This window comes from Narcine bancroftii, chromosome 6 (genome assembly GCF_036971445.1).
Source record: "Narcine bancroftii isolate sNarBan1 chromosome 6, sNarBan1.hap1, whole genome shotgun sequence".
NCBI classification, from domain to species: Eukaryota; Metazoa; Chordata; class Chondrichthyes; order Torpediniformes; family Narcinidae; genus Narcine; species Narcine bancroftii.
In genome coordinates, this window is record NC_091474.1 from 51,498,310 (window position 1) to 51,525,391 (window position 27,082).

A 27,082-nucleotide genomic window follows, 5' to 3' on the forward strand; every position below is an offset into this window, starting at 1 on the left:
CGCAAGATTATTTCAAAAATGTATTAGAGGTGGCCTGCTGGCCGCTGCGCCAGTATAGCACATGCACAGTAATACAACAAATCCCAGAATGCATTGGCATCAGCCTGCTAATCGCCTCCACCTCCTCTGTTTACGTTGCAGGGTCTCACTGTGGACTCTGGTTTTGAGGCCTGGCCAGTGTCAGGGGAAGCCAAGGCCGCTTCCCAGCGCCCGGAACCGGAGGCCTCGGGCCTGACCTCGGCAGGACCGTTGCCCACTCCCCCTCCCTGCCGCAGGCCGACCCGCGACTCACGGTGCCACTGATCTGCCGAGATGCCACCCTGCAGCGAGAGCCGATGCCCCCGCACTGTCGTTGTCCAAGCCGATCGCCCGCAAACCCCGCCCTCCCGCACACAGGCCTGAGTAAGTATTATGAACTTTAATCTCAGGATAAAACGATCTTCCAATAGTTTCATGTCACAGGGATAAATATATTCCTGGTTAAAAATGGTCCTGCACCTGGATACAAGCTCATTAGGCATAAAACTTGAAAAGTGTGTAAATCAAAGGATATCTGTACCAATGGAAAAAGGGCATGGCAAATAACCCTGCTAGAGTTCATACTCACAATCAGTCACCCATTTGATTGTTTCAGGAATCATGTTATTCTCCCACATTCTCAATAGCCCTCAGATTTTACTATTCGACAGCACACTAGCAACATTTGACAAATCCTCTATAGAGAAATATTATTTATTGAATATTTTATTTCTCATTTGTTAATGCTTCTGGAAAGAGTTTATCCAAAACTATTATTAAACATTTATTTTAATAAGAAAAAGTTTAACATTACATATGTTGAAAGAAGAGAAAACATGCAGATGTTGTTGAAAATTTTCAATAAATATTTAGTTCGGCCCTCGACTTAGTCCAAGTTTTTAACTTTGGCCCTCCATGAATTTGAATTTGACACCCCGATCTAGATGATAAGATGGCAAATTAGATTAGTGAATTTGCAGATGATACAAAGATTGGTGTGTTGTTGACAGTGAGGAAGATTATCAAAGCTTACAGGGTAATAAAGGACACTGAGAAGAGTGGGCAGAAAGATGGCAGATGAAGTTTAATACTGATAAATGTGAGGTGCTAAATTTTGGTAGGTCTAATCAAAATAGAACATGCACATTAAATGGTAGACAACTGAGGAGTGCAGTGGAACAAAGGGATTTTGGAGTTATGGAACATAATTCCCTCAAAGTTGAATCACAAGTGGATAGGGTGGTGAAGAAAGCATTTAGTATGTTGGCTTTCTTAAATCAGAGTATAGAACACAGGAGTTGGGATGTTATGTTGAAGTTGTAAAGGGCATTGGAGAGGCCAAATTTGGAATATTGTGCGCAGTTTTGGTCACCAAATTACAGGAAGGATATAAACAGTATAGAGAGAGTGAAGAGGAGGTTTACTAGAATGTTGCCAGGGTTTCAGGGTTTGAGTTATAGGGAAAGGTTGAACAGGCTGGAACTTTATTCCCTGGAGTATAGAAGGTTGAGGGGTGATTTGATAGAGGTATTAAAAATTATAAAGGGGATGGATAGAGTCAATGTGGACAGGCTTTTTTCCACTGAGAGTGGGGGAGATTCAAACAAGAGGGCGTGGATTGAGAGTAAAAGGGGAAAGTTTAGGGGAAACATGAGGGGGGAATTTCTTCATGTAGAGGGTGATGGGGGCACGGAATGAATTTTCAGCAGTGCTGGTAGAAGTGAGATCGATGTTAATGCTCAAGGAAAAGTTGGATAGGTATATGGATGGAAGAAGTGCGGAGGGTTATGGCCGAATGCAAGCCAATGGGACGGTGGGAGAAATTGCTTGGCACAGACTAGAATGGCCAAATTGGCCTGTTTCTGAGCTGTAAATGGTTATGTGGTTCCATGGCCTTCCCAAGATCGTGTTATATGGCGAGCTCTCCACTGGCCACCGTGACAGAGGTGCACCAAAGAAGAGGTACAAGGACTGCCTAAAGAAATCTCTTGGTGCCTGCCACATTGACCACCGCCAGTGGGCTGATATCGCCTCAAACCATGCATCTTGGCACCTCACAGTTCGGCAGGCAGCAACCTCCTTTGAAGAAGACCGCAGGGCCCATCTCACTGACAAAAAACAAAGAAGGAAAAACCCAACACCCAACCCCAACCAACCAATTTTCCCCTGCAACTGCTGCAACCGTGTCTGCCTGTCCCGCATCGGACTTGTCAGCCACAAACGAGCCTGCAGCTGACGTGGACATTACCCCTCCATAAATATTCGTCCGCGAAGCCAAGCCGAAGATTAATGTTGCCCAGAGCATCACAGGAGAAGCAAATAAGAGACCCTTCAGAGTCAATGTCTGTGGATTCTCCTCCAGTATTCCCACAGTTGCACAGACTCCTGTCAATCCATTGGCCACCTGAGCTTCAGACCTAAACCTCCGACACGACAAGGAAGCCTTGAGCGCCCGAGGCCTTTTGTGGGCCCTTCCTGTCCTCTGCAGCCTGGAGAGCATTCTGACTGGTTGCATCACTGCCTGATATGGAGGAGCCAACTCTTAGGACAAGAAGAAACACCAGAGGGTTGTTAACTAGGCATGTGACATCACAGGCGCCAGACTTCACTCTCTGAAGGACATCAACATGAGACGGTGTCTTTTAAAAAGCAGCCTCTATCCTAGTGGTGCTCAACCATCTCTTCCCACTCACACACCACCTTAAGCAATCCCTATGCCATTGGTGCTCTGTGATTAGTAAGGGATTGCTTAAGGCAGTATGTGAGTGGAAAGAAAGAGACTCCCACTATCCATTCCACACCCCCTTCACTGTTACCATCGAGAAAAAGGTACAGGAGCCTAAAGATGAGCACTCTGCGGCATAAGGACAGTTTCTTCCTCACTGCCATCAGATTCCTGAATGATTAGTGAAACAAAGACACTGCCTTACTTTTTATGCACTGTTATTTACATTTTTTTATATGAATGTTGTAAGATGTTTGCACTGTGATACTGCTCAAACACCAAATTTCATGACTTGTTCATGTCAATAAATTTTGATTCTGAGCTGCAGTGAAAAACATTTGTTTGATGTGTGATCTATCATGTCAACAGATAAAACACCATATAGGATGCAGAGTAACAGAGAGATCCGTTAGATCGGAGCAAGGGCAGCATTATTTTACTAATGAGGTTCACTCAGGAGTCTGATAACAGCAGTAGAGAAACTGACTCTTCAATGTCTGTGAGGCACTTTAAATGTCTTTGATATTTAAAACCATTTAAAAATAACAAAAATAATTTTAATTTAAAAAAATACTTTACAATTATTAATGCATTAAAACACAAATTAATTAGAAATATTAAAATAAAGTCAGCAATTAGAACTGAACTTTGTTGGCTTCCCCAACCACTAGGTGAAGAATCTCACCCTCAACAGAGTCTGTATAGGTTAGGATTATGGAGTCTGATTCTCCATTGTAATCCAGGGGAATTCAGCACCAAGGACTCTTGCATCACAAGAGCAGAAGTAGGCCAATCGGCCCACCAAGTCTGCTCTGCCATTTAATCATGAGCTGTTCCTTAATCATTCAGCCCCACTCCCTGGCCGCCTTCCCTGTAACCTTTGATGTCCTGACTAATCAAAATCCTGTCACGTTCCAGAAACACGATCCCACGGGCTAAAGAAATTTCTCTGCATTTCTCTTTTAAATTGATGACCTTTTATCCTGAAATTGTGGCCTTGAGTCCTAGACTCCCCCACCATGGAAAACAACTCTGTCCCATCTACTCTGTCCAGACCTTTCAGCATTCAAAATGCTTCTCTAAGGACTCCCCTTATCCCTCTGCACTCCAAAAGCTGACAAACATCCCTCAAGTGTTAACCCTTTCATTCCTGATAAATTTTCTCTGAACCCTCTCTAATGCTAGCACATCCTTTCTCAAAAAAGGTGCCCAAAGCTGAACACAGTGAGCATCAGCCCAGCGGAGTGAGGAATAAGCAGTGATCTCCAACTCGGCTCATCACATACTGCAAGGCCAAAGAATATTCTACAAGCCAGCGGCAGGACACAGCACTTCAACTGGGAGCTGTTGATCACAGTCCATTCTGGTAGCCCCCACCCCTGCCCTGTCCACTTTGTACCCCGGACTGGACCACAACAGCAACATGTTCACTGGCAGGATTTTCTGTCCATGCAAGCAGCAGAGGCTGTCTCATTGAATGTACTTAAGACACAGATGGCTGATTTATGAAGAATAGGGGAATTAATGGTTGTGGGGACCAGGTGTAAGCAGACATGAATCCTTGGCCAAATCAGCCATGATATTATTGAATTTTGGAACAGGCTCAACAGGCCACAGAGCCAACTCCTTATCCTGTTTCACATGTTCTTATAAGCTGGAGAAGGTCGGGGGGGGGGGGGGGGGGGATTTCTATCAGTTGGAAAATGAAGAGAGAGAGAGAGAGAGACTGAACAGTCACAGCTGAAGCAAGCAGTAAGCTTGTTGGAATTGAAACAGAAAGCTCCAGAGCAGTGGATGGCTGGAAGTGCTATCTGTCTGATGTTTCTCTTGGAATAAATGGAACAGAAAGGAACTCTGTGGTAGCCTGAAAGAAAGGGGGTAGTTGGATGGGGCAGGAGGAGATTAGGTTCATCGTGAGGCATGTGTTCCATCCATCATTCCCAACATCACCCATTGAGGTTTTCAATACTATTCTGAGTCTGTTTCCCCTCCACAGTTTCCAGAAAACCCTGATGGGGCAAGTTTCATCAGCAAGACATTGAGGTGACTAATGGTGGTACCTCAGTTGTGGAAATCCTGGAACAACAAATCTCTCTCTGAAAACCCTATAAGAACCTTCCTGAGCAGTAACCATTTAACTTTCCAGCACCAAAGCCTGGTGAACTTTATACATGTTAAATTCTGTGCACAGTATAAGAATTGCCTGCAACCATAGAACTTGGAAGAATGAGAAGTGCAATTGAACTGTGAACCAAAGAACTTTTCTTAAATTTACACACACATCATACACGCGCACTTAGAATTAAAAGCGGGGTGGGGGGGTAATTTGGGTTAGTTAAGTTAATAGAGATAAGTTTTCGGTTTTCATGTTTAAAGGTAATTAAAAACAACTTTTGTTTAAGTAACCATTTGTCATGGTGAATATCTATTGCTGCTGGGTTTTGGGGTCCTATGGGCTTGTAACAGTACCTTGAAGGAATTCAACATCTCATTAACTCCTGGAAACTGTGGAGGGGAAACAGACTCAGAATAGTATTGAAAACCTCAATGGGTGATGTTGGGAATGATGGATGGAACACATGCCTCACGATGAACCTAATCTCCTCCTGCCCCATCCAACTACCCCCGCCTCCTGCCCCATCTAAATACACCCCCACCCCATCAAACTATCTGCCCCATTTAACTACCCCCTCCTGCCTCATCCAACTACACTCCCACCCTATTTAACTAGCCCCCTCCTTCCCCCTCTAACTACCCCTTCCTGCCCCTTCTAACTAACCCCCCACCTGCCCCATCCAACTACCCACCCCATCTGCCGAAGAATCTACCCTCCCACATTGGACACCTCAGGAACCTGAGGTGCTGGGTCCCAGGGAAAGAGGAGCAGAAGGAGCCTGGGATAGTTCCAATCTGTCAGGAAGGCCAGCTCCCATCTCAGTGTGAGAGCTAGGAGAGGAGGCAGAAACCCAGACATGGTCTCGGCTACACAGGCTGTGAAGGAAGGCTTGCTCCGGCTGCAGTGGTTGGATCCGACTGTTCAGCCTTCCCAACCCAAGGGTGTGTTTGATTGTTCAGCCTTCCTAACCTGAGGGTGTGTTCGACTGTTCAGCCTTTCCTAACCAGAGTGTGTGCAATTTCCCCAACCATTTACAAGACAGTAGAATGGTATCATACAATCTAAATTCCTCCCCAATAATACAATCTCCATCTCTTCACCTCCTGCTGGGAGATTGTCTCGCTGCTCCGTTCCATCCCGCTCTCTTCTACCTCCCCTACAAGTCTTTGCTCAACCTACTTTCTGTACCCCTGCCTCCTCTGCAACGTCTTCGAGTCTCAATCTTTCGTTTGCCATCTTTTAAACCGTGTCATCCAGCTGCTGTGCACATCTGTCGGGAAGTGATCACCCCACTGGGGGTCATTGCTGTGGTGGGTGAGTATCCACACCAAGTGCTGCTGGTGCTTCTCTCCCTGAGGAGAGAACGCCTGGGACCCACCCCACACTTGTCTCAGGAACAAAGCTAATTCATCGCTGCCCTCTGAACTGCACCAGGAGACCAAGCGTGAGAGGTCAGCAGCACCCTTATCCTGCAGTTATGTCTGCAGACGCTGTGATTGTAGTTTACACAAAATTGCTGGAGAAACACTGTTCAAAGAACGACACAGTTGGCATAGCAGTTAGCGCAACGCCGTTACCACGCCAGCGACTGGGACCATGGTTTGAATCCCGTGCTGTAAGGTACGTTCTCTCTGTGTCCGTGTGGGCTTTCCTCGGGGGATCCGGTTCCCTCCCATCGCTCGAAATGTACCAGGGGTTTGTTGGTTAATTGGGGGTAAATTTGGCGGCATGGGCTCGTGGGCCAAAATGGCCTGTTACCGTGGTGCATGTCTAAATTTAAGTTCCTCACTGAGGAAATCTGGGATCTCCGCAGTGTTCTTGACTAATCTTGTTAGATGCGCCACAGAAAGTATCCTGTCTGCATGCATCACTGTGAGGGACGAAACTGCTCTCCCCAAGACCACAAGGCACTGCAGAGAGTTGCGAACGCAGCTCTCATCATCACATACAACTCCCTCCCCTCCGTCAACTCTCTTTACACCTCCCACTGCCGAGGGAAAGCAGCCTATCCGACCCAGGACACATGCTCCATCCCTCTGTCTTGCCAAGATTCACAAGTTTGTCAAAAGCACACCCCAGAGTCAGGGACAATATCTTCAATTTAACTGGACCACAATTTTTTCAAAAGTTTTCTTCCTGAAAGAAAATTGGAGATTATGATAGACAACTTCAAGCTGAACACAAATATATATTGTATCACGTAGGATGTTGGAGAAGCATAAAATTAACTTTTATTGAATTTAGCATGTTCAGTAGCTTAATGATGCTGACACATTGCATTGGTTCACTGACCAAAAAATGTTTTGTCACTGATTTTCATTTGTACTCAGCATCTGATTCCCCTCATGTTGGCGTCCAGCAATAGTCGGCCAGCATTGATGGATTGCAGTTGTCCTGATACCGCTTTTCCAAGGCCGTAATGATCTGGTGCCACCTTTCACCATGTTCGTCACTGACTGCACCAAGATCAGCAGGGAAGAAGTCCAAGTGAAAATGCAGAAAATGAATTTTCAATGACATGTTGGACTTCATGGCTTGAAGCATATGCATCAACATGTATTCAATCTATATCAATGTAATGTACAACATTTGTGTATGTGAGCTGCTTTTAAAGTCTATCTAAATCTATCCTAACTAAGGATACCCAGGCCTAAAACAACATTTGCATAGCACCTGCACCAAGTGCGTCCCAGGAATGCTGGGACTGACCAAAACCACTTGCTTTGTGTGTAATATACTAGTAGACATAAAATAAAACAGGAAATCACAAAAATAGGTTATATCTAAAAAGTGGTATGACAGAACCATAGAACATTACAGAACAGAAACAAGCCCCTTTAGCCTTTGGCATGTAGTCTGTGCTGAACCATTTTTTTTGCCCAGTCCCACTGACCTGAACCCAGTACATAACCTTCCATCCCTCTCCTTTCCATGTACCTGTCCAAATGGTACAGAGTTCATTGAAGGTGAACTCCCATATAGACAGGGTGGTTAAGAAGACATATGGTACGCTGGCCTTCATAAATCATAGCATAGAGTATAGGAGCTGGTGTTTAAGGCATTGGTGAGGCCAGGTTTGGAGTACTGTACTCAGTTCTGGTCTCCAAATTATAGAAAGGATGGAGAGGGTGCAGAGAAGATTTACAAGGATATTGCCTGTCTTACAGCATCTGGATTATGGGGAGAGATTAAGGAGACTGGGACTTTATTCATTGGAATGTAGATGACTTGATAGAGGTATTTAAAATTATGAAAGGAATAGATAGACTAGGCATAAACAGACTCTTTTCCCTGAGGGGATGAGTAAAGGGTAAAGGGGAAAAGCTTTAGGAAAAATATTAGAGGATGCTTTTTCACTCAGTGAGTGATGGCAGAATGGAATGATCTTCCAAAGGAGATAGCTGTGGCAGGGTCCCTTCTGTTATTTAAGGATGTACATGGAGGTGAAGGGGTTGGAGGGTTATGGGCAGAGAGCGGGAGGGTTGAGCAAGTGGAGTTGTTCAAGTGAACTGATGGGGACTCGAAGGGCTGACATGGCCTGTTCCACGCTGTAAACGGTTATATGGTTAATTGTCAAAAGTGAGCCCGAATTCACCACTTCACCTGGCAGCTTGTTCCACACTCTCTGTGTAAAGAAATTCCCCATAAACTTTTCCCCTTTCACCCTTAACCCATACCCGCTGGTTTAAATCTCACCTACCTTCAGTGGAAAAAGCCTATCCACATTTATTCTGTCTATCCCCCTCATAATTTTAAATGTCTCTATCAAATCTCCCTTCATTCTCCAATGCTCCAGGGAATAAAATCCTAACCTGTTTAACTTTTCTCTGTTAATCCAGTTCCTGAAGTCCGGTAACATCCTAGTAAATCTTCTCTGCACTCTTTCAATCTTATTGATATCCTTCCAAATTTGGCCCCACTAATATCTTATACAACCTTAACATAACATCCCAACTCCTGTACTCAATACTTCATGTAAGAAAAATAAATGGTTATGAGGTAGGGAGGGTTTCAATTATTTTTGGAGGGTATACAGTAAATTGGTCAGCACCACATAGTGGGCCAAAGGGCCTATACTATGTTATAATGTTCTATGTTCTAATGTAGAAGCAAAGATACAGCAGATGGATATCACAATCAGTTTATACAACAAAAATATTTCACTGTTTGTTCAAACTCCAGAGTGTTTTTTTAATATCTGCACAAAGGACAGGCCCCGACCAGCATCATGGAAAGTCATCCACGTCCTCACTTATTAACAGCAGCTGACTGCTCACATAGCACAAACTGCGACTATACTCACCAGATCCCTCCTCAGCTTTCCGCTTTGACATCTGGGAGGCACGCTGCATGGTAAAGACATGAGCAAACTCAGTTTGACTGGCCCAATCCTCGGTTATTGAAGGAAACTCGGTTACTGAGGTAAACACCAACTCTCTGGATCTACAGTTTTAGGTGGAGGCTTAACAAGAACCTTGCAAGCTGGAGGGGTTGTAGTTAGTGTTGATGGTTGTCATAGGTTACAAGAGGATATAGACAGGATTCAGAGTTGGGCAGAAAAGTGGCAGATGGAGTTCAATCCAGATAAGTGTGAGGTGATGCATTTTGAAGGTCAAACCAGAAGGCTGAGGTACAGGGTTAATGGTTGGTTACTTAAGAGTGTGGATGAATAGAGGGACCTTCGGGTGCAAGTCCACACATCCCTCAAGGTTGCCGCCCAGGTTGATAGGATAGTTAACAAGGCCAATGGGATGCTGGGATTCATTAATGGGGGGATTGAGTTCAGGAGTTGAGAGGTCATGTTACAACCCTAAAAATCTCTGGTAAGACCACACTGGCAGATTTGTATTCAGTTCTGGTCACCTCATTATAAGAAGGATGTGGAAGCTATGGAGAGGGTGCAGAGGAGATTTACCAGGATGTTGCCTTGAATGGAAAATAAGTGAGCAGAGCTGGGACTTTTCTCATTGGAGCAAAGAATCGTACTTAATAGAGTCTACAAGATTCTGAGAGGCAGAGAGAGGCAGCCAGCACCTTTTCCCCAGGGCGGGAGTAGCAAACACCAGTGGACATCTGTACAAAGTGAAGGGAGAAAGTTTAAGGGAGAAGTCAGGGGTAGGTTTTTTTTTCTACAGTGAGTGATGGGTGCCTGGAATCCCTTGCCGGGGATGGTGGTAGAGGCTGAAAGACACATAGATGGAAGAAAAATAAAATACCTTACAAGGTAGGGAGGATTTAGTACTTTCTTTGGTAGGAATATATAGGTTGGCATAACATCGAGGGCCAAAGGGCCTATCCTGTGCTATATTTGCCCATTCATCCCAATCTGATGGAGAACCTCCCAAAACTCTTGTTGGCCATGATACCAGAGCTTTCCTTCTACGGCCCAGAAGGGTCCTTAAGGAAGCTTGGATAGGAAACACCCTCAAGTCCAACGGCTTCAGGGAATCAGGATGAGGGGATTTAAGAGGAGAGCACGAGCTGGTTTTGGGAAGACATGATCCTCAACTGCTCCTCGACTCTCTCTGAAGCAATGTTCCTTTTCCTTCCCTTTTCCTTTTGCAAAACATCACCATTTTGCTCGGCTTCTAACCACACATAAACCAAAGCATTTCCCTGAACTTTGGTAGATGTGATCATTGTAAATAAATCTAAATCAAGCACCTTTTAAGACTCCCCCAACACCCTCCCCACTGAGTGCATCATCAAATCCCATCCCCCAACACCCTCCCCACTGAGTGCATCACCCAATCTCTGACCCAATAGCTGCTTCACCACACACATCTGTGCCATACAATCCAGTCACTCAACTAACATCAACTGCTCATGAAACAGCACTGAAATCACTGAGGGTGACGAAAGCTGACATCCACTGACCCTTCCCTTGTTGCCCCTTCAATCACACAATCTCGTAGATTCATTCAGTGCCTCACTTCACTAAAGCCATTCGCCTGAAACCCTTCTGCAGTTAGTTTTCCAGGAGCATCCTGGACAGGCAGCCTCCTTGCACAGCTGGAACCTCACAGCAGCCAAGAGTCTGGTTCAATCCTGACCTCGGGTGCTGTCTGTGTGGAGATTTCTTAGTTACCCCAGGTACTCTGCTCCCCTCCCACACATGACGATGGTTGGGGGTGGGGGGGGAGTGAGAGCAGTGGCTGGAACATAATGCCTGCACTATATGGAATGGAATGAAGAGAGTTAATTAAGCAGCCTGAACCCCTTCCCTTCCACCCTACCCTCCTTTTATTTGGGTGTCTGCCCCTCTTTTTCTTATTCTTGGCGAAGGATCCAGGCCTTAAACGTTGGTTACCCTTTACTTCTTATAGATGCTGTGTGAGCTGCTAAGTTTCTCCAGCACATTTGTGCCAAGTATTTTACTTCCATACTCCATCCCCCTGCTACCATGTCTCTTCCTGGCCTTGTTCTGCCAAACCAAGGCCGCCCGCTGTGACAGAGGTGTTTGGGAGATAAACTGGGAAAGATTTGTTAGAGCAGGTCACACACAAACACTTTAAAACACAGAATTTTTGCAGAATGCTCACAGATTCATGATGGACTGTTATTTTGCAGAAGGCAACATGCCGGGCAACTTTGTCTGGAAAATAGTTTGCTGTCTGGAAGAGCATGTGATCTTTGCAGGCAGAGGCAGAACCTCTCAGAGTGGAAGGGAATGTGATAGAGGAGAGGCAGAGACTTCGGTTCCAGAGGGACAAGCTGGCAAGCTTTGCAAGACGGCCTGGTCAAAGGAGAAATCCTCCAGCACATTTGTGTATTGGTTAATTCCTGGAGCAGAGACATCAGGTAAGACATAGGTGAGACATACTGGAAGCTCTGTGTGCAGTTCTGGTCATCCACCTCTAGAAAAGATGTCCTTAAGTTGTCCAGGTGTAATGTAAGTGCTTTCCTTTATTGTGAGTCAAGAGACTCTGTTTTGGATATTCCCTTTCATCTTTAGTTAATATATAGAATGAGTCATATGAAGTAAAAATAACCTGCTGATAATCTTCAGTAAACAGCACTTCCTTACATCGCTTACTTGTTCTGGTTATAAGTCAATGCTAACAGTAAATGAAGCAATGCAGCTGGCAAATTTAGTCTCTGGCACTGACTTGCTGAACAAATTTGTTTGCGTGGTCATTTTAGCAGAACCACATTGAATCATCCTTTTAAAAAAGGCATTTCACTAGCAGAATCTTAGATCTTCCTCATGCACTAAAGGTTTCTTCGTTTGGTGCTTGGTGCATTAGGGGATTGCAGGACAGAGAGCGTGAGAGACAGCGACAGAGTGCGCTGGAGGAAGAGAGATGGCCCAGACAATCTTTTACAGACATTGGTTCCTTGCTTTCGTCCTCACAGCCCCCCCCCCCAAACATCAATGCAGAGCAGAGGAGTGTGTGCCATGTCCGTTCCACAGGAAGACACTGACCTACTTCATTCCTCCACTCATGACAAACTCAGCCATTGCTGAAACCTGCCGAGAAATTATACATTTCAGAGTGTTCTGTTGCCCTGATGCATTTTGTCAAGTGAAGACTTGTGAAAAAATAATGAACCTTACAAGTGATTGGTGGCTGTTTTATTCCACTTTGCATCTTGCATTATTTTTAGACCTCTCCATTTTCAATGACATTTACAATCTTGAACTGCAAAGGTTAGATTTGAAGCAAGAATGTTAGATCATTCACCAGATGCACTTCTAAAAACAATGAGAATTTTAATGTGCATTAGAAGGGCATGAAAAACTTCCAGAGAAACTTTTTAAGGTGCATTCGGGAACTGCTCAGTTAGGCTGCGCACAATTCTGACCCTGTGTTAGAAATGAATATCTCTGATGGCTTCCACTTTATCCTGGTCAAAAATGTTCAATGCTCAGAGTTGAGCAAAAATACCTGACAAAGGGCTTGGGCCCAAAGCGTTGGTTACCCTTTACTTCCTACAGATGCCGCGTGACCCGCTGTGTTTCTCCAGCACATTCAGTGCCGAGAGCACAGCAGCCATTGAGAAGTGTTTCAAAGCAGAAATACATGAAGCTAAATAAGAAGCTTCACATCCACATCCGTGGATGGAAGGCAGTGCTGACAGAGGAATGTGTTTGTCAGGGTGCAGCTTGCTCAGGTAGCCACAGAGAAGTGGCCGGCTGGCTTCCTACCTGCCCACCTGTTGGAAGAGGAATTAGTACAGGCAAGTCCCCAGGTTACGAGTGTCCGGCTTATGGAGAACTCGTACTTACGAGCTGACTGTTCCCCAAATTCAATCTTGCGCATAATGTTACCTCTCGAATGCCCCTTCCAGTGTGCAAGACATCGAGGGAACAAGAGTAAGTGTTAACTTTTAATCATGATATTTTTGCCCACACCACCAGGGGGAGGGGGCAGCACAGACTCATGGGCCAAAATGGCCTGTTACCGTGCTGTATGTCTAAATTTAAATACAAGAACTGTTTGAACCTGTCCGAATTACCTACAAATTTGACTTTAAGACAGACTTAGGAAGGGACCTCGTTTTTAACCTGGGGACTGCCTGTACCCTATTGGCTTCCTGAGCCTCCATGACAATCTCAGTGTACAACATAATCAAATCCCACCTCTGCTGCTGTCCATGTGGAGTTCACACCTTCTCCCTATGACCGGGTCCACTGGTTCCCTACAGGTCCATTGGTTCCCTCCCACATTCTAAAGACCCACAGGTCAGTAGGTTAACTGGCTCCTGTCAACTGACCCTAGTGTGCAGCTGAGAATGTGGGGAGAATAAAAAATGTGATTGTGGTATAATTAGGGACTTGGTGGCAGCTACCAGGTGGCTTGTGCTGTGATGCATCTCTTGGGGGGTGGGGGGGTATGGTTAGTTATAGCCCCAGTGATCGGGACCAGAGTTTGAATCCCACGCTGTCCATAAGGAGTTTGTACGTTCTCACCGTGTCTGCGTGGGGTTTTCCCCGGGAACTCAGTTTCCTCCCACCATTCAAAACGTTCTGGGGGTGTAGGTTAATTGGGTGTAAATTGGGCAGCAAGGTCTTTTGGGCTGAGTGGCTTGTTATCAAGTTGTATGTCCAAAATTTAAAATGTTGAATTTAAAAATTAAAATGACTGACTTCAAGAACATCATTCCAACAAATGAAACACATCCTGGATTTTGAAATTCCCTTAAGAGTGCACCACATGCCTTCAAATGAAGATAAAACAGGCACTTACTGCGGCTCCTTGACTTTTTACACCTCACGCAGAATACAAGGATCCCAAGAGGGAGAATGAAGAGGACCGAGAGAACAGCCACCCATAGCTCTACTTGGTTCATCCCTCGACCTGGAGTTCAAAAGACACAGGGACATTAATTGAGCACTGTAGGCTATGATATTTCAAAATCATCCAATACTTCCAGTGTCTGGACCCATGAGCTGACCAGAGCATGCTCAGGAACCCTCCCCAAATGCTGGATCCAATGATCTCTCCAAAGATCTTCATTTCTCCTCCACCTGGAGATCGATTCCTTGCATTGTTACTCATTTCCTCTGGAAGGCCACTGGCTTGGTGACCCCTCTCAGGCTATAGAAAAAAAAAAATGCCTTCTTTTCCCAGATTCCAAAGATCAGGTTCCAGGAACCCACCCCTCCCCCACCCCTCCACTCACTCTCAAATCTTTGGAAATTATGCTCAGGAAGGAGAGTGCTAAGAATGAGACACATTCAAGGCAAGGTTTACTCAGGGAATGTAATTCAACACAATCAGACCCCTTAATTTTGGCCAAACAAAATCTGGAATTTTCCATAAATCTCATGTAAATTCAACCCTAGTAGATCACAGATAACAGATCAACAGTTACAAAAACCTGCATGGAAGTGTCACGATGAAGAAATGAATTATTTTCTGTGTTGCAATTCATACAAACGTTAGGTTACAGATTCATGAAGTTCATTATCGACCAAGCACTACTATTACCGGTTGTGTAATTTGTGTGATTATGGCAAGAATTCCATTGTATGACCATCTCTGGATTGGTACTTTAACACCATGATCTATCAAAAAGCTATGAAAGCCTTAACGCAACATTTTATCTGCTTGCCACTCACAGATGTAAACAGTCTCAGATAGGAAGAGCGAGGCTGGAATTCAATAACGTTATTTTACCCCTTCATTGAGTTGTGATGCGAGCAGGTACAGTTACAACCATGTCCACAGTATTACGGCAGGTACTGGGAATATATGGTAATTATGAGTTTTAAACAGATTTCACTTAGCTGGTCATTGGGTGTGATGCAACAAATAAAAGAGCAAGTGTAAGAAAACATTTCGAAGAGTGACAATGCCTTATTTATGGTTTTTGTTCCATGGTGGGAAGTGCGTCTTGATGCACGGATTCTGTATCATTCATTCATTGGGTCTTTGTTCATCATTCGTTGAGAGATCATTTTAACTTCTGCTACTGATATGGTATTTTTGGATTCTCCTGTGAATTTCAGCCCCTCAAAAGTAGTATTCATGGAATAGTCGACCCCATAAATGTGTTACGCATTAGCAACCCTTTTAATTATGTTTGAGACTAAAGGGACTTTGTTATCACTAACACAGGAAAATTTTCACCAGAAAATGGGAGAGTCAAAATCATAGTTTTTGTTAAATTTCTCAAATAACTCTAACTTTAACCCATTATGTGCAAATGCAAGTGTGTGTGTGTGTGTGTGTGTGTGTGTGTGTGTGTGTGTGTGTGTGTGTGTGTGTGTGTGTGTGTGTGTGTGTAATTCAAAGTCCCACTCTGAAATGACTATCTTTAAAAGTTCAGCATCATTTTAGTTTTGCTTGAAGGTCTTAAATTCTCAGTTCAGAAATAATTTAAACAGCATATCTGCAGGCCTCTTTTACTCAAAATTCTGCTTTCCACATGAAGAATCTTCCCTCTTCTCAAAGAGACAGTGAATGTGGCTATTTTCTCCCACAATAAAGTCAAAAACCCAGACAAGGGTTAAATGAAGTGCCAAAACACAAAAATAGACCCAGTAGAATTCTGTCCTCTTTTCCAAAGAATCAGCAAAGTGGTCTTTATTAATTCAAAACCCACTGATTCTGTATTCCCCTTCTTCCAGGAGTAACACACAACAAACAGCACCAATTCTGGTTACTATAACTCAACCCTGTCTTTCACAAAGTTTCAACCCCTGTATGTCACAGGGTTTTGACTTCTGTGAACTCCAAGTGAAACTGTTCCAAAAGTGAAATGAAATGTCTAATATATTTCTCAAAATCATGTGGCCATTACATCATCACTGAGGTGAGTCCCAATTCTTGGAAACCTCATGACCATCAGTTTTATTTCTACCAAAATTCTGTTCCTTTTTCAGGACCACTCCATATCCATAACAACCTCTGACCTCATCTCTGTTCAAGAGGCTTAAGTGGCTTTGATTAAAAACAGATGGCTTCCTCAGCCATTCTTGAATAATTAAGACCCACTTGAAATCCATGAGCTCTGTCTATCCAAGTCACGTCAACTCCAAGAAAGAACATTCTTCCCAGAAAATATGTATCTATGAATGTGCAGTGACTTGTGTGACCCTGTACCAGCCCACAGTCATCTTACTAAGAATAGATACCATATTTTAACTCTATAATTTACTTTACTGAGACATTTTAATAAAAGAAATATAGTTTAACATTAGCAAATATAGTTTAACTATTACACCTCCTTCCCACAGAGAAAAACGCTGAACTTCTGAAAGGTCAAAATCTTAAACTGCAAACTCCCATTTGCTTTTAATAGATTTCACAGTTTTAAACAAGATAATACAAACAAATCTAAACATAACCTAAATCATATTGTTACAAAATTAAACTCCAGTTCAATAAATATCTCATTTAACTCATAGATTACGATCAATGTAAACAATGCTTCATCCCATAGCAGTGCAAACATTTACCTTAAAATGTTGCAAAGCTAATATAAGAAACAATAATTATTTTCCAATAGCAGAATAATTCTTTTGAGTGCTTATTAAATTTCTTTGATATATCTCTTGACATACAAGAATTTCTTAGATATTTAAGCCACTGGATTTTCAACCCCATCACAGTCATCTTTTTTTTTAAATAATTCAGCACCGACTGCATTTTAAGAGCAGGTTTCTAACATAACATGATGTTCAGGTTGTCAAATGCTTCTTGATACATAGCTGTCCAAATAAACTTCTCACTCTTCTTTTAAATATTAGTCAACAAAGCTTTCACAGAACTTCCCAAAAATCTCCCAATAACTCTCCTTCCTGTGGAGTCAGAAATCATTTGAATTTTAACCCAAATCTGCTCCAGTTTTCCTTGGCCAACAATATAACCAAGAGAACTCACTTGAGCATGGCAAAATGCAATCTTAGGTAAATTAACGTTGAAACTAGCTTTCAAAAATCTACCAAACAGCTTTTCTTTAAAATGACTCTTACAGAGTTTTGTTTTCTTTTAAGAGTTTTAACTTTATTCACCTTAGATGTTATCTCATTGTGTCCGGAAAATCTTGCTCTGAGATAATTAGACATTGTTGAGAACCCTTTTGTCACCTGGTTTAAAGCTTCTCTGTTTTGCTTTCCTGACAATCCAGGCTTCCATTTTGACTTGAGTCACCTTTAAATTCTCTTCAGCTACCTTACAATTTTTTCCTCCAGCGATCTTTACATTTTGAAACATATTCCAACAAATTCAACTGCACATCCTCATTAACCCACTGTTCTTTTAACAACATTAAAGGTTTCCTCACCTCACGTTCAAGTATCAATTCCCTTGCTAAAATCTAAATGGACATCTTCATCCCAATCGTTTTCATTTTCACAACAATAAGTTCTCATCCAAGTTTTCAAAGTTGAATGGAATCTCCCCAGATCTGCCTGAGGTTCTGGGTGATAGGCAGACAAAGCACTTTGTTTAGCTCCCAGTTTATAAACTAACTGCTGAAATACACCCGACATAAAATTCTTCCCTGATCCAATTTGATTTCTTTAGGCAGATCAAATGAACTGAAAAACTTTATTCTAGAACCCCAGACAGTTTTTGCTTTAATGTTTCTAAGTACTATGGCTTCTGTAAACTTGTAAAACGGAGCACATAATGGTCAACAGATATTTATTTCTGGTTTTTGTTTTGGGCAGCAGACAAACACAGTTGCAAGTACTTTAGAAAAAAGTTTTCCACAAACAGATTTTAAACGTTCCACTGTGGGACCTTCATTAGGTTTCCTTGCAACTTGACAAGTATGGCAAGTCTTGCAAAATCTCTTCACATTTTTTTAAAATTAGGCCAGTAAAACTGTTTAATAATTTTGTAGGTAGTTTCCTTCACTCCAAGGTGCTCACCTAAAGGTGTTTTATGTGGCATATTCAAAATCTCATCTCAATAGTCTTTAGGAACTACAACTTGGTGAACCACTGCCCATTGGCAGGAACTTCATTTAACTTATATTTTCTCATTAATAAACCTCCTTTGAAATTATATCCAACTGAAACTTTCTTTTTATATATTTTTTTTAATTTTTCACACTATGAACCATATCAACCAAAATATGTACAAACGTTTCTCATTAAATTTACACAGTGGTCTTTTCTCCCCTTTCCCTCCCTCCCTTTTTCCCACCCCCCCTCCAAAACCCATAAATAGTCAACATATACAATACAATAAAACCTTAAAACAATATCTTCACACAAAGGAAAATAAACAAGAAAAATGCAAAATCTATTTATTACACACTCAATCTAGACGTTTTGTCTTATCATTTTTATTCTCATTTTAGGGGATGGAGGTCATAGGCAAGCTCTCTCTGTTATGTTCCATGTATGGTTCCCAAATTTGTTCAAACACTGTGACTTTATTTTTTTAATTATATGTTTTTTTTCCCAATGGAATACATTTATTCATTTCCATGTACCATTGCTGTATTCTCAGGCTCTCTTCCATTTTCCAAGTTTACATTATAAATTTTTTTGCTATCGCTAAGGCTATCATAATGAATTTTTTTTTGCACTTTATCCAATTTGAGGCCTAATTATCTACTTCTTATGTTACTTAAAAGAAATATCTCTGTTTTTTTTGGTATGTTATTTTTTGTAATTTTATTTAGTATCTGATTTAGTTCTTCCCAATACGTATTCACTTTCGTACATGCCCAAGTTGCATGTAATGTTGCTCCCATTTCCTTCATACAGCGAAAACATCTATCCGATAATGCTGAATCCCATTTTTTTAAATTTTGAGGAGTGATATATACCCTGTGTAACCAAATATGCGTAACCTCGTGTTTATTGTATTCTTCATAGTTCCAGAACATAATTTTTCCCATAATTTATTTTTTATCTTTATGTTTAGATCTTTTTTCCACTTTTGCTTAGGTTTATAGTTTATTTCATTTTCCTTATCTTGCAGCTTAATGTACATGTTGGTTATAAATCTTTTAATTATCATTGTGTCTGTAATCACATATTCAAAGCTGCTTCCTTCAGGTAGTGTCAAGCTGTTTCCCAATTTATCCTTTAAATAAGCTTTCAATTGATGATATACAAACATTGTACCATGAATTATTCCATATTTGTACTTCAACTGTTCAAATGTTAATAAATTATTTCCCAAAAAACAATTTTCTATTCTTTTGATTCCTTCTCTCTCCCATTCTCTAAAGGAAAGGTTGTCTATTGTAAAAGGGATTAGTGGATTTTGTGTCAATAATAATTTTGGTATTTGATCATTCGTTTTTTTCCTTTCTAAGTGGATCTTCTTCCATGTATTAAGTAAATGATGCAGTACTGGTGAGTTTTTATATTGGACCAGCTTTACATATGTAAAGTATATGTTCCAGTACCTTTTCCCCTATTTTATCTAGTTCTATCTTAGTCCAGTCTGGTTTCTCCCTTGTCTGGTAAAAATCTGATATATACCTTAATTGTGCGGCTCTATAATAATTTCTGAAATTTGGTAACTGCAAACCACCTTGATTATACCTCTCTGCTAATTTATCTAAAGCTATCCTTGGTTTCTTCCCTTTCCATAAGAATTTCCTTATTATTCTCTTTAGTTTATTAAATAATTTTTCTGCTAAAGGAATTGGTAATGTTTGAAATAAGTATTGTATCCTTGGGAACACATTAATTTTAATGCAGTTTACCCTCCATATCAACATTAGCGGTAATTCTTTCCAATGTTCTAAGTCTTCCTGCAATTTCTTTATTAGTGGCTGATAATTTAGTTTGTACAAGTGGCTCAAGTTATTATCTAACCTGATCCCTAGGTATCGGATTGCTTGGGTTTACCATTTAAAAGGTGATTCTTTTTTAAATTCTGTATAGTCTGCGTTACTCATTGGCATCACTTCATTTTTATTTTCGTTGATCTTGTACCCCAATATTTCTCCATATTCCTTCAATTTCTTACGTAATTCTTTTACTGATACCTCTGGTTCTGTTAGGTATACTATGATGTCATCTGGAAATAAGCTGATTTTATACTCCTTCTCCTTCATTTTTATCCCTTTAATTTTATTTTCTATTCTTATCAGTTCCACCAAAGGTTCTATTGCTAAGGTGAACAATTAGTGGACATCCCTGTCTAGTTGACCTACTTAATTTAAAGTGACTCGATACATATCCATTTACTGCTACCTTCGCCAACGGTCCATTATACAATGCTTTAATCCAATTTATTTATTTTTTCTGGTAGATTGAATTTCTGTAATACTTTAAATAAGTAGTTCACTCTACTCTGTCAAAGGCTTTATCTGCGTCGAGAGCAACAGCCACTGTTGGTTTCTTATTTCCTTGAACTGTATGGATTAGTTTAATAAGTTTGCAGACATTGTCCGCTGTTCGTCTTTTCTTAATAAATCCAGTTAGATCTTGTTTTACTATTTTTGGTACACAATCGGCCAATCTGTTTGCTAATAATTTCACTATTATCTTATAGTCTGAGTTAAGTAGAGATATTGGTCTATATGATGCTGGTGTTAATGGATCCTTCCCCATCTTTGGTATTACTGTAATGTATGAATCTGGCAAGTTTTGTGTTTCTCCTATCTGGTTCATTACTTCCAGGAGAGGAGGAATTAATAACTCATTAAATGTTTTCTAAAATTCTATTGGAAAACCATCCTCTCCTGGTGTTTTACTGTTCGGCAGCTTTTTAAATATATCCTGTACTTCCTCCATTAGTTTGTTTTGTTCCTCTTGCAATTTTGACAGTTAAATTTCCTCTATTTTATCATCTTTCCCTCGTTCTCTGTTTGATACAATTGTTCATTAAATTCCTTAAAATTTTCATTAATCTCTGTTGGGTTATATGTAATTTGTTTGGCCTTTTTCCTTGATGCCAGTATCATTCTTTTAGCTTGTTCAATTTTAAGTTTCCAGGCTAATATTTTATGTGTTTGTCTCCCAATTCATTAAACTTTTGCTTTGTTTTCATTATGTTTTTCTCCATCTTGTATGTTTGTAATGTTTCATATTTAATTTTTTTGTCCGCCAATTCTCTCCTTTTTGTTTTATCATCCCTTTTTACTAATTCCTTTTCTGTACTTACTATCTCCTTTTCCAACTGCTCTATTTCCTGATTGTAATCTTTTTTCATCTAAGTCAGATAAATTATTATCTGCCCTCTAATGAGGCTTTCATTGCGTCCCATAATATAAATTTGTCTTTCACTGATCCTGTGTTAATTTCAAAATATGTTTTAATTTGGCATTCAATAAACTCCCGAAATTCCTGTCTTTTAAGTAGTATTAAGTTTAACCTTCATCTATATGTTCTTGGTGGGATGTCCTCCAGTTCTATTGCTAATAATAGGGGTGAATGATCTGATAGTAGTCTAGCTTTATACTCAGTTTTCCTAACTCTCCCTTGAATATGGGCTGACAACATAAACATATCAATCCTTGAGTAAGTTTTGTGCCTACTCGAATAATATGAAAATTCCTTCTGTCTTGGGTGTTGCCTCCTCCATATAACCATAAGTTTCATTTCCTGCATTGATTTAACTATAAATTTGGCTACTTTATTCTTTTTACTTGTCTTTTGTCCAGTTTGATCCAACATTGAGTCCAAATTAAGGTTAAAGTCCCCTCCTATCAATATGTTTCCTTGTGTGTCTGCAATCTTCAAAAAAAATCCTGCATAAACTTTTGATCCTCCTCGTTAGGCGAATATATATTGAGCAAATTCCAAAATTCAGAGTATATCTGACACTTAATCATTGCATACCTTCCTGCCGGATCTATTAGTTTCCTCCTCTATTTTGATTGGTACATTTTTGTTAACTAGTATGGCTTTTGAATTATAGATGCTGCCATTATGTGTCCTACCCAGACTCTCTTTAGTTTGTTATGTTCTGCTTCAGTTAGATGCATTTCCTGCACAAATGGTATATCTATTTTTTCCTTCTTCAATAAATTTAGTAGCCTCTTCCTTTTAATTTGGTTATGTATTCCATTAATATTTATAGTCATATAGTTCAACATGGCCATCTTATATCTTGGATACACCTCTTTTCCACTGCTTCACCACCTCCATCCCCTTTTTCCCCATTTTCATCTCTTAGTTTTCTCTTATTACACTTAATGTACATTAATGTGTACTAAATGCACATTTAAGACACTGAAATAGAGGAAGTACAGGATATATTTAAAAAGCTGCCGAACAATAAAACACCAGGAGAGGATGGTTTTCCAATAGAATTTTAGAAAACATTTAATGAGTTATTAATTCCTCCTCTCCTGGAAGTAATGAACCAGATAGGAGAAACACAAAACTTGCCAGATTCATACATTACAGTAATACCAAGGATGGGGAAGGATCCATTAACACCAGCATCATATAGACCAATATCTCTACTTAACTCAGATTATAAGATAATAGTGAAATTATTAGCAATTAGATTGGCCGATTGTGTACCAAAAATAGTAAAACAAGATCAAACTGGATTTATTAAGAAAAGACGAACAGCGGACAATGTCTGTAAACTTATTAATCTAATCCATACAGTTCATGGAAATAAGAAACCAACAGTGGCTGTTGCTCTCGACGCAGATAAAGCCTTTGACAGAGTAGAGTGGAACTACTTATTTAAAGTATTACAGAAGTTCTCACATCCACTAATACCTTAACCCCAAAAGATCCCCCCCTCTCTGAGTTGCCACATATCCCTTGCCGGGCAACCACAACTCCCCTTTTCATTTGGATTGTGATTTTGTTCGCAGCATCAACTGATTTTGCAGTGATGGTTATTCCTCCTCTACCCAGCCCTCTCCAGAAAACACTTTTTTAAAAAACACATATTACAAAGCTCTCTCTCTTCTTTCCCCCCTCCCTTACTCCCTTCTTTCCCTTCTTTTCCCTCTTTAGTTCTTTACATATACATTGTTTTTACATCTTTATATATATTTTATCACCATTCTTTATTCTTGTTACATCTCTTCATCGCTTCTCCTGTCCTGCAAACGTTCTGTGAATTCTTACGCTTTCTCTGGATCTGAGAGCAGCCTATTTTGCTCCCCGGGTATAAATATTTTAAGCACAGCTGGATGTGCTTAACATGAATTTGTAACCTTTTTTCCATAAAATCAATTTCACTGTATTAAACTCCTTCCTCCTCTTTAAGAGTCCAAAACTTACGTCTGGGTAAAAAAATATTTTTTGACCCTTGTATTCTAATGGTTTATTATCTTCTCTAACTTTATTCCTTGCCCGTTCCAGTATATTTTCTCTTGTCGTGTATCTCAAAAATTTTACTAAGATGGATCTTGGTTTTTGATGTGGTTTCAGAGCTAGTGTTCCATGTGCCCTTTCTATTTCCATTTCTTCCTGCATTTCTGTCATTCCCAGAACCTTTGGGATCCATCCTTTTATAAATTCCTTCATGTCTGTGCCTTCTTCACCCTCCTTCAGGCCCACTATTTTCATGCTGTTTCGCCTACCATAATTTTCCAATATATCAATTTTCTGAGATAACATCTCTTGTGTCTCTTTAATTTTTTTTGTCACTTTCTTCCAAATTTTCTCTTGTCATTCACTTCCACTTCTACAGCCGTTTCCCGCTCTTCCACACTCTCTACTCTTTTCCCTATTTCTGTCATTACCAGTTCTAACCTTTGCATTTTACCTTCTGTTCTTTTCATTTTCCTTTTAATTGCATTAAACTCTAATGACAACCATTCTTTTAGTGACCTCATTTGTTCTTCAAAAAAGACTATATTCTGTTCATCAGTTTTACCTTTTATTTCTCTTTGTCCATCAGTTTTACCTTCTATTTCTCTGTGAAGATCTTGGTCTTCTTCTTTCTCTTCTTCTGTATCCTTATCTGTGTTTGTGTCTTCTTCTCTTCTTTGTGTCTGACCCTCTTCTGTTTTTCCTGATGAGGTGCTTGCTTCTCTTTGTCAGGCCTCTTCTTGCTGGGCCTCTTGTTGCTGGTCCTCCCCCCCTAGGCTGCTCATCTGTTGATCTTCTTGTCAGTCATCCCTCCATCTATCTCCCATGTCTGTTTCATCACTCCCTCTTCTGCTGCCTTCCTCATCCTCCAGCTGAGTGCCCTGGTGTCAAGCGTCCTTCAGCTGTTCGCTCTGTGGCAGCCCGCTCCTCTGCTGAGCCCCCCTCCCGCCAGTGTCCTCTTTCTCCTTTGATTGCGCACTGTGCACTTTTGTTTGGCTCCGAGAGCCATTTTTGTAGTCCACCGGCTGGTGAGCGCGACTCCGCAGTGCAGGCACTGACCTTGAGGGTCGGGCGCTCATCGCCACTGCAGCTCCCTGCAGGTAAGGCCTTCTTCTTTCTTCTCTGGCAACTTTTCTACTTATTTTTTTCCAGTTGTTTTTACTTTCTCATTCTTGGAACCCATCTTCTTTCTCTTCTCTGTATCTTTATCTTCTAATTCTTATATTTTATTTTTGTTATGCTTTCCTTTTTCTTAACTTTTTTCCTATTTTCCTGGAGAGGGCTGGTTTTCCTGACTGCCCACTACTCCATCACGTGACTCCTCCCAATTGGAAGTTTCTTAACTCCTTCTCCAGAGAATACACCTTTTCTCTAACTTCAGCAAGATCATTATTGATACTTGATTTTTCTATCAATCTTGCTCTGGATTCTGAAAAATCCCTTTTCAACCGCTATTCACCGTCAAAGGATTTTAAATCATTTTGGACGTCACTGGTTTCACTGTCACTACTTTCAAGTTTAAAATCAGAATCAGAATTCTGACTTGAGAAAGAATTATCTAAAATGACTGGTGATTCACGGTTTATATCCTTTATCTCACAGTCAGTTTGCTTCTCCACCTGACACCTTATTCCTTGTTATATCTCACGGTTTGTTTATTTCTGGACCTGACAGTCTGTTTCTTTCTGCTGCTGGATCTCACAAGTTTTTAAATCACTTTGTCCAGTATCTTCATCACAGGCAAGATTTTTAAACTTTAAATCAGTTTGTTCAACAATCTCACTGGCAATAGTATCCCTGTCAGCTTCAAACTTAATTGTAGAGACAACCTTATCTCCTGAAACAAAAGATTCAAATTCCTTCCTAATTTAACCAGCAATTCCTCTTCCAATCAATCTTTCAATACAAGCATCGGGTGTTATTTCCTGCTCTTTCTCTTCAAGAGAAAATCAATTAGCTATAACATCCTCAGCTCTTTTACCATAATGACAAAATGAATCAAAAAGTTTTCCCCATTGATTTTCTACCTTATTTTGATACCTCACGATAACCTTTTGAAAAGGTATTTTGGGCACAAATTTCACATTGTCTGCAAATGTAACAGAATTTTTCTCCTTTTGAAAAGTTTCACATGGCTTTAATTTAAGCTCTGCATTTAACATATCAAAACCAACAGTAACTTTAAGTGAATTTTTCAAAATCTCGTTTTCTCTCTCAAATTCCCTTTGTTTCCTGGCTTCCTCTACACTAAGTTTTTCTGATTCTACCTCAAACTGCCTCTGCCTTTCAGCTTCCTCTAATCTAAGTTTTTCTCTCTCTTCATCCACCCTCCAATCTAAGTTTTTCTAACTCTAACCTTGTCGGCTGTAACTGCCATTCAAAAATTGCTTTAACTCTTTCTCTTCAAAAATATCCCCTTTTACATAGTAGTCAGCCATAATTTTCGGAATCACTATTTTTTTTTCATAGACACTGTTATCTCCATAAGTTTAAACTCTTCAGCGAGAAGCATCAACTCATTCTTTTTTTACCTTTTTCATATCTTAAAAGTTTGGTAATTCCAAAAAATATCCATTTGGACAATTTATCTTGGCCCACACACAGGTTTTGATTTCAAAACACACTCATCTGTACTTTTTACAGAATCTGACCAAATTTGGAAAGTTCCACTTGGTCCATGCTTAGTTTTAGGGCTTAAAATATTCTCATCAGCAAATTCTGTAAAACCTGATCAAGTCTCCACTTTCAAATCTACACAGATTGGCATTGACAAGCATTTATCAAAACCCATTGCTGTTGTTTATCCAGACATACTATAAGTCCTTTAATTGGCTTTCAAAAAATTTTTAACCAAACAAACTGAATATTTATTGATCAAATAAGCTCTCATTGAGCTCAAACCTTTGGTTTTTATCCCAGGACCTCTCACACAAGCGAGATGAGACAAGCCCCCAATTATTTCAAATCCCAGACAAGTCCCCAATCATGTTACGCACTGACAATCTTTTCAATTATTTTTGGGACAAAGGGGTTTTTGTTAGCACTAACACAGGAACAGCAATGGAGAATTCACCAGACAATGGCAAATTCAAAATAAGTTTTTATTAAACTATTATGTTACTCATCTCTAAACTTAACCTAACTATACGCAAATGTAAGTGAGTATGTGTGTGTGCGTGTGTGTGTGTGTGTGTGTGTTGTGTGTGAAATTCAAAATCCTGCTCTGAAAAGTCAATCTTTAAAAGTTCAGTATCATTTTAGTCTTACTTGAAGGTCTTAAATTCTCAGTTCAGAAATAATTATAAAGCATTTTTAAACATTACATCTTCCGGCCTCTTTTACTCACACTTCTGCTTCCCACATGAGAGACAGCAAATATAGCTATTTTCTTCCACCATGAATTCACAAACCCAGACAAGGGTTAAACAAATGTGGTTATCCTCTTCCACGATGAAGTCACAAACTAGACAAGGGTTAAATGAAGTGGCAAAACACAAAAATAGACCCAGTAGAATTCTGTCCTCTTTTCCAAAGAGACAAAAGCCACTGATTCTGTATTCCCCTTCTTCCA

General features: G+C 40.5%; 1 protein-coding gene across 5 annotated transcripts in view; it reads right to left on the reverse strand.

Moving 5' to 3' along the window:
• Nucleotides 1–27,082, reverse strand: part of LOC138736086 (linker for activation of T-cells family member 2-like) — a 125,918-nt gene that overhangs the window by 84,437 nt on the left and 14,399 nt on the right. For 3 of the 5 annotated variants that reach the window (XR_011340084.1, XM_069884979.1, XM_069884978.1), the window contains exons 1-2: nt 11,402–11,509; nt 9,163–9,205 (exon numbers count right to left, since the gene is read on the reverse strand). Coding sequence is in view for 4 of the 5 variants with exons in the window: in XM_069884979.1 (XP_069741080.1) it covers nt 9,163–9,205; nt 11,402–11,485 (127 nt within the window). In the remaining variant the exon portion in view is untranslated. Of the gene's footprint in view, nt 1–9,162; nt 9,206–11,401; nt 11,510–14,050; nt 14,162–27,082 lie in introns of those variants that run through there. The other 2 variants (XM_069884982.1, XM_069884980.1) reach the window with 2 other exon arrangements.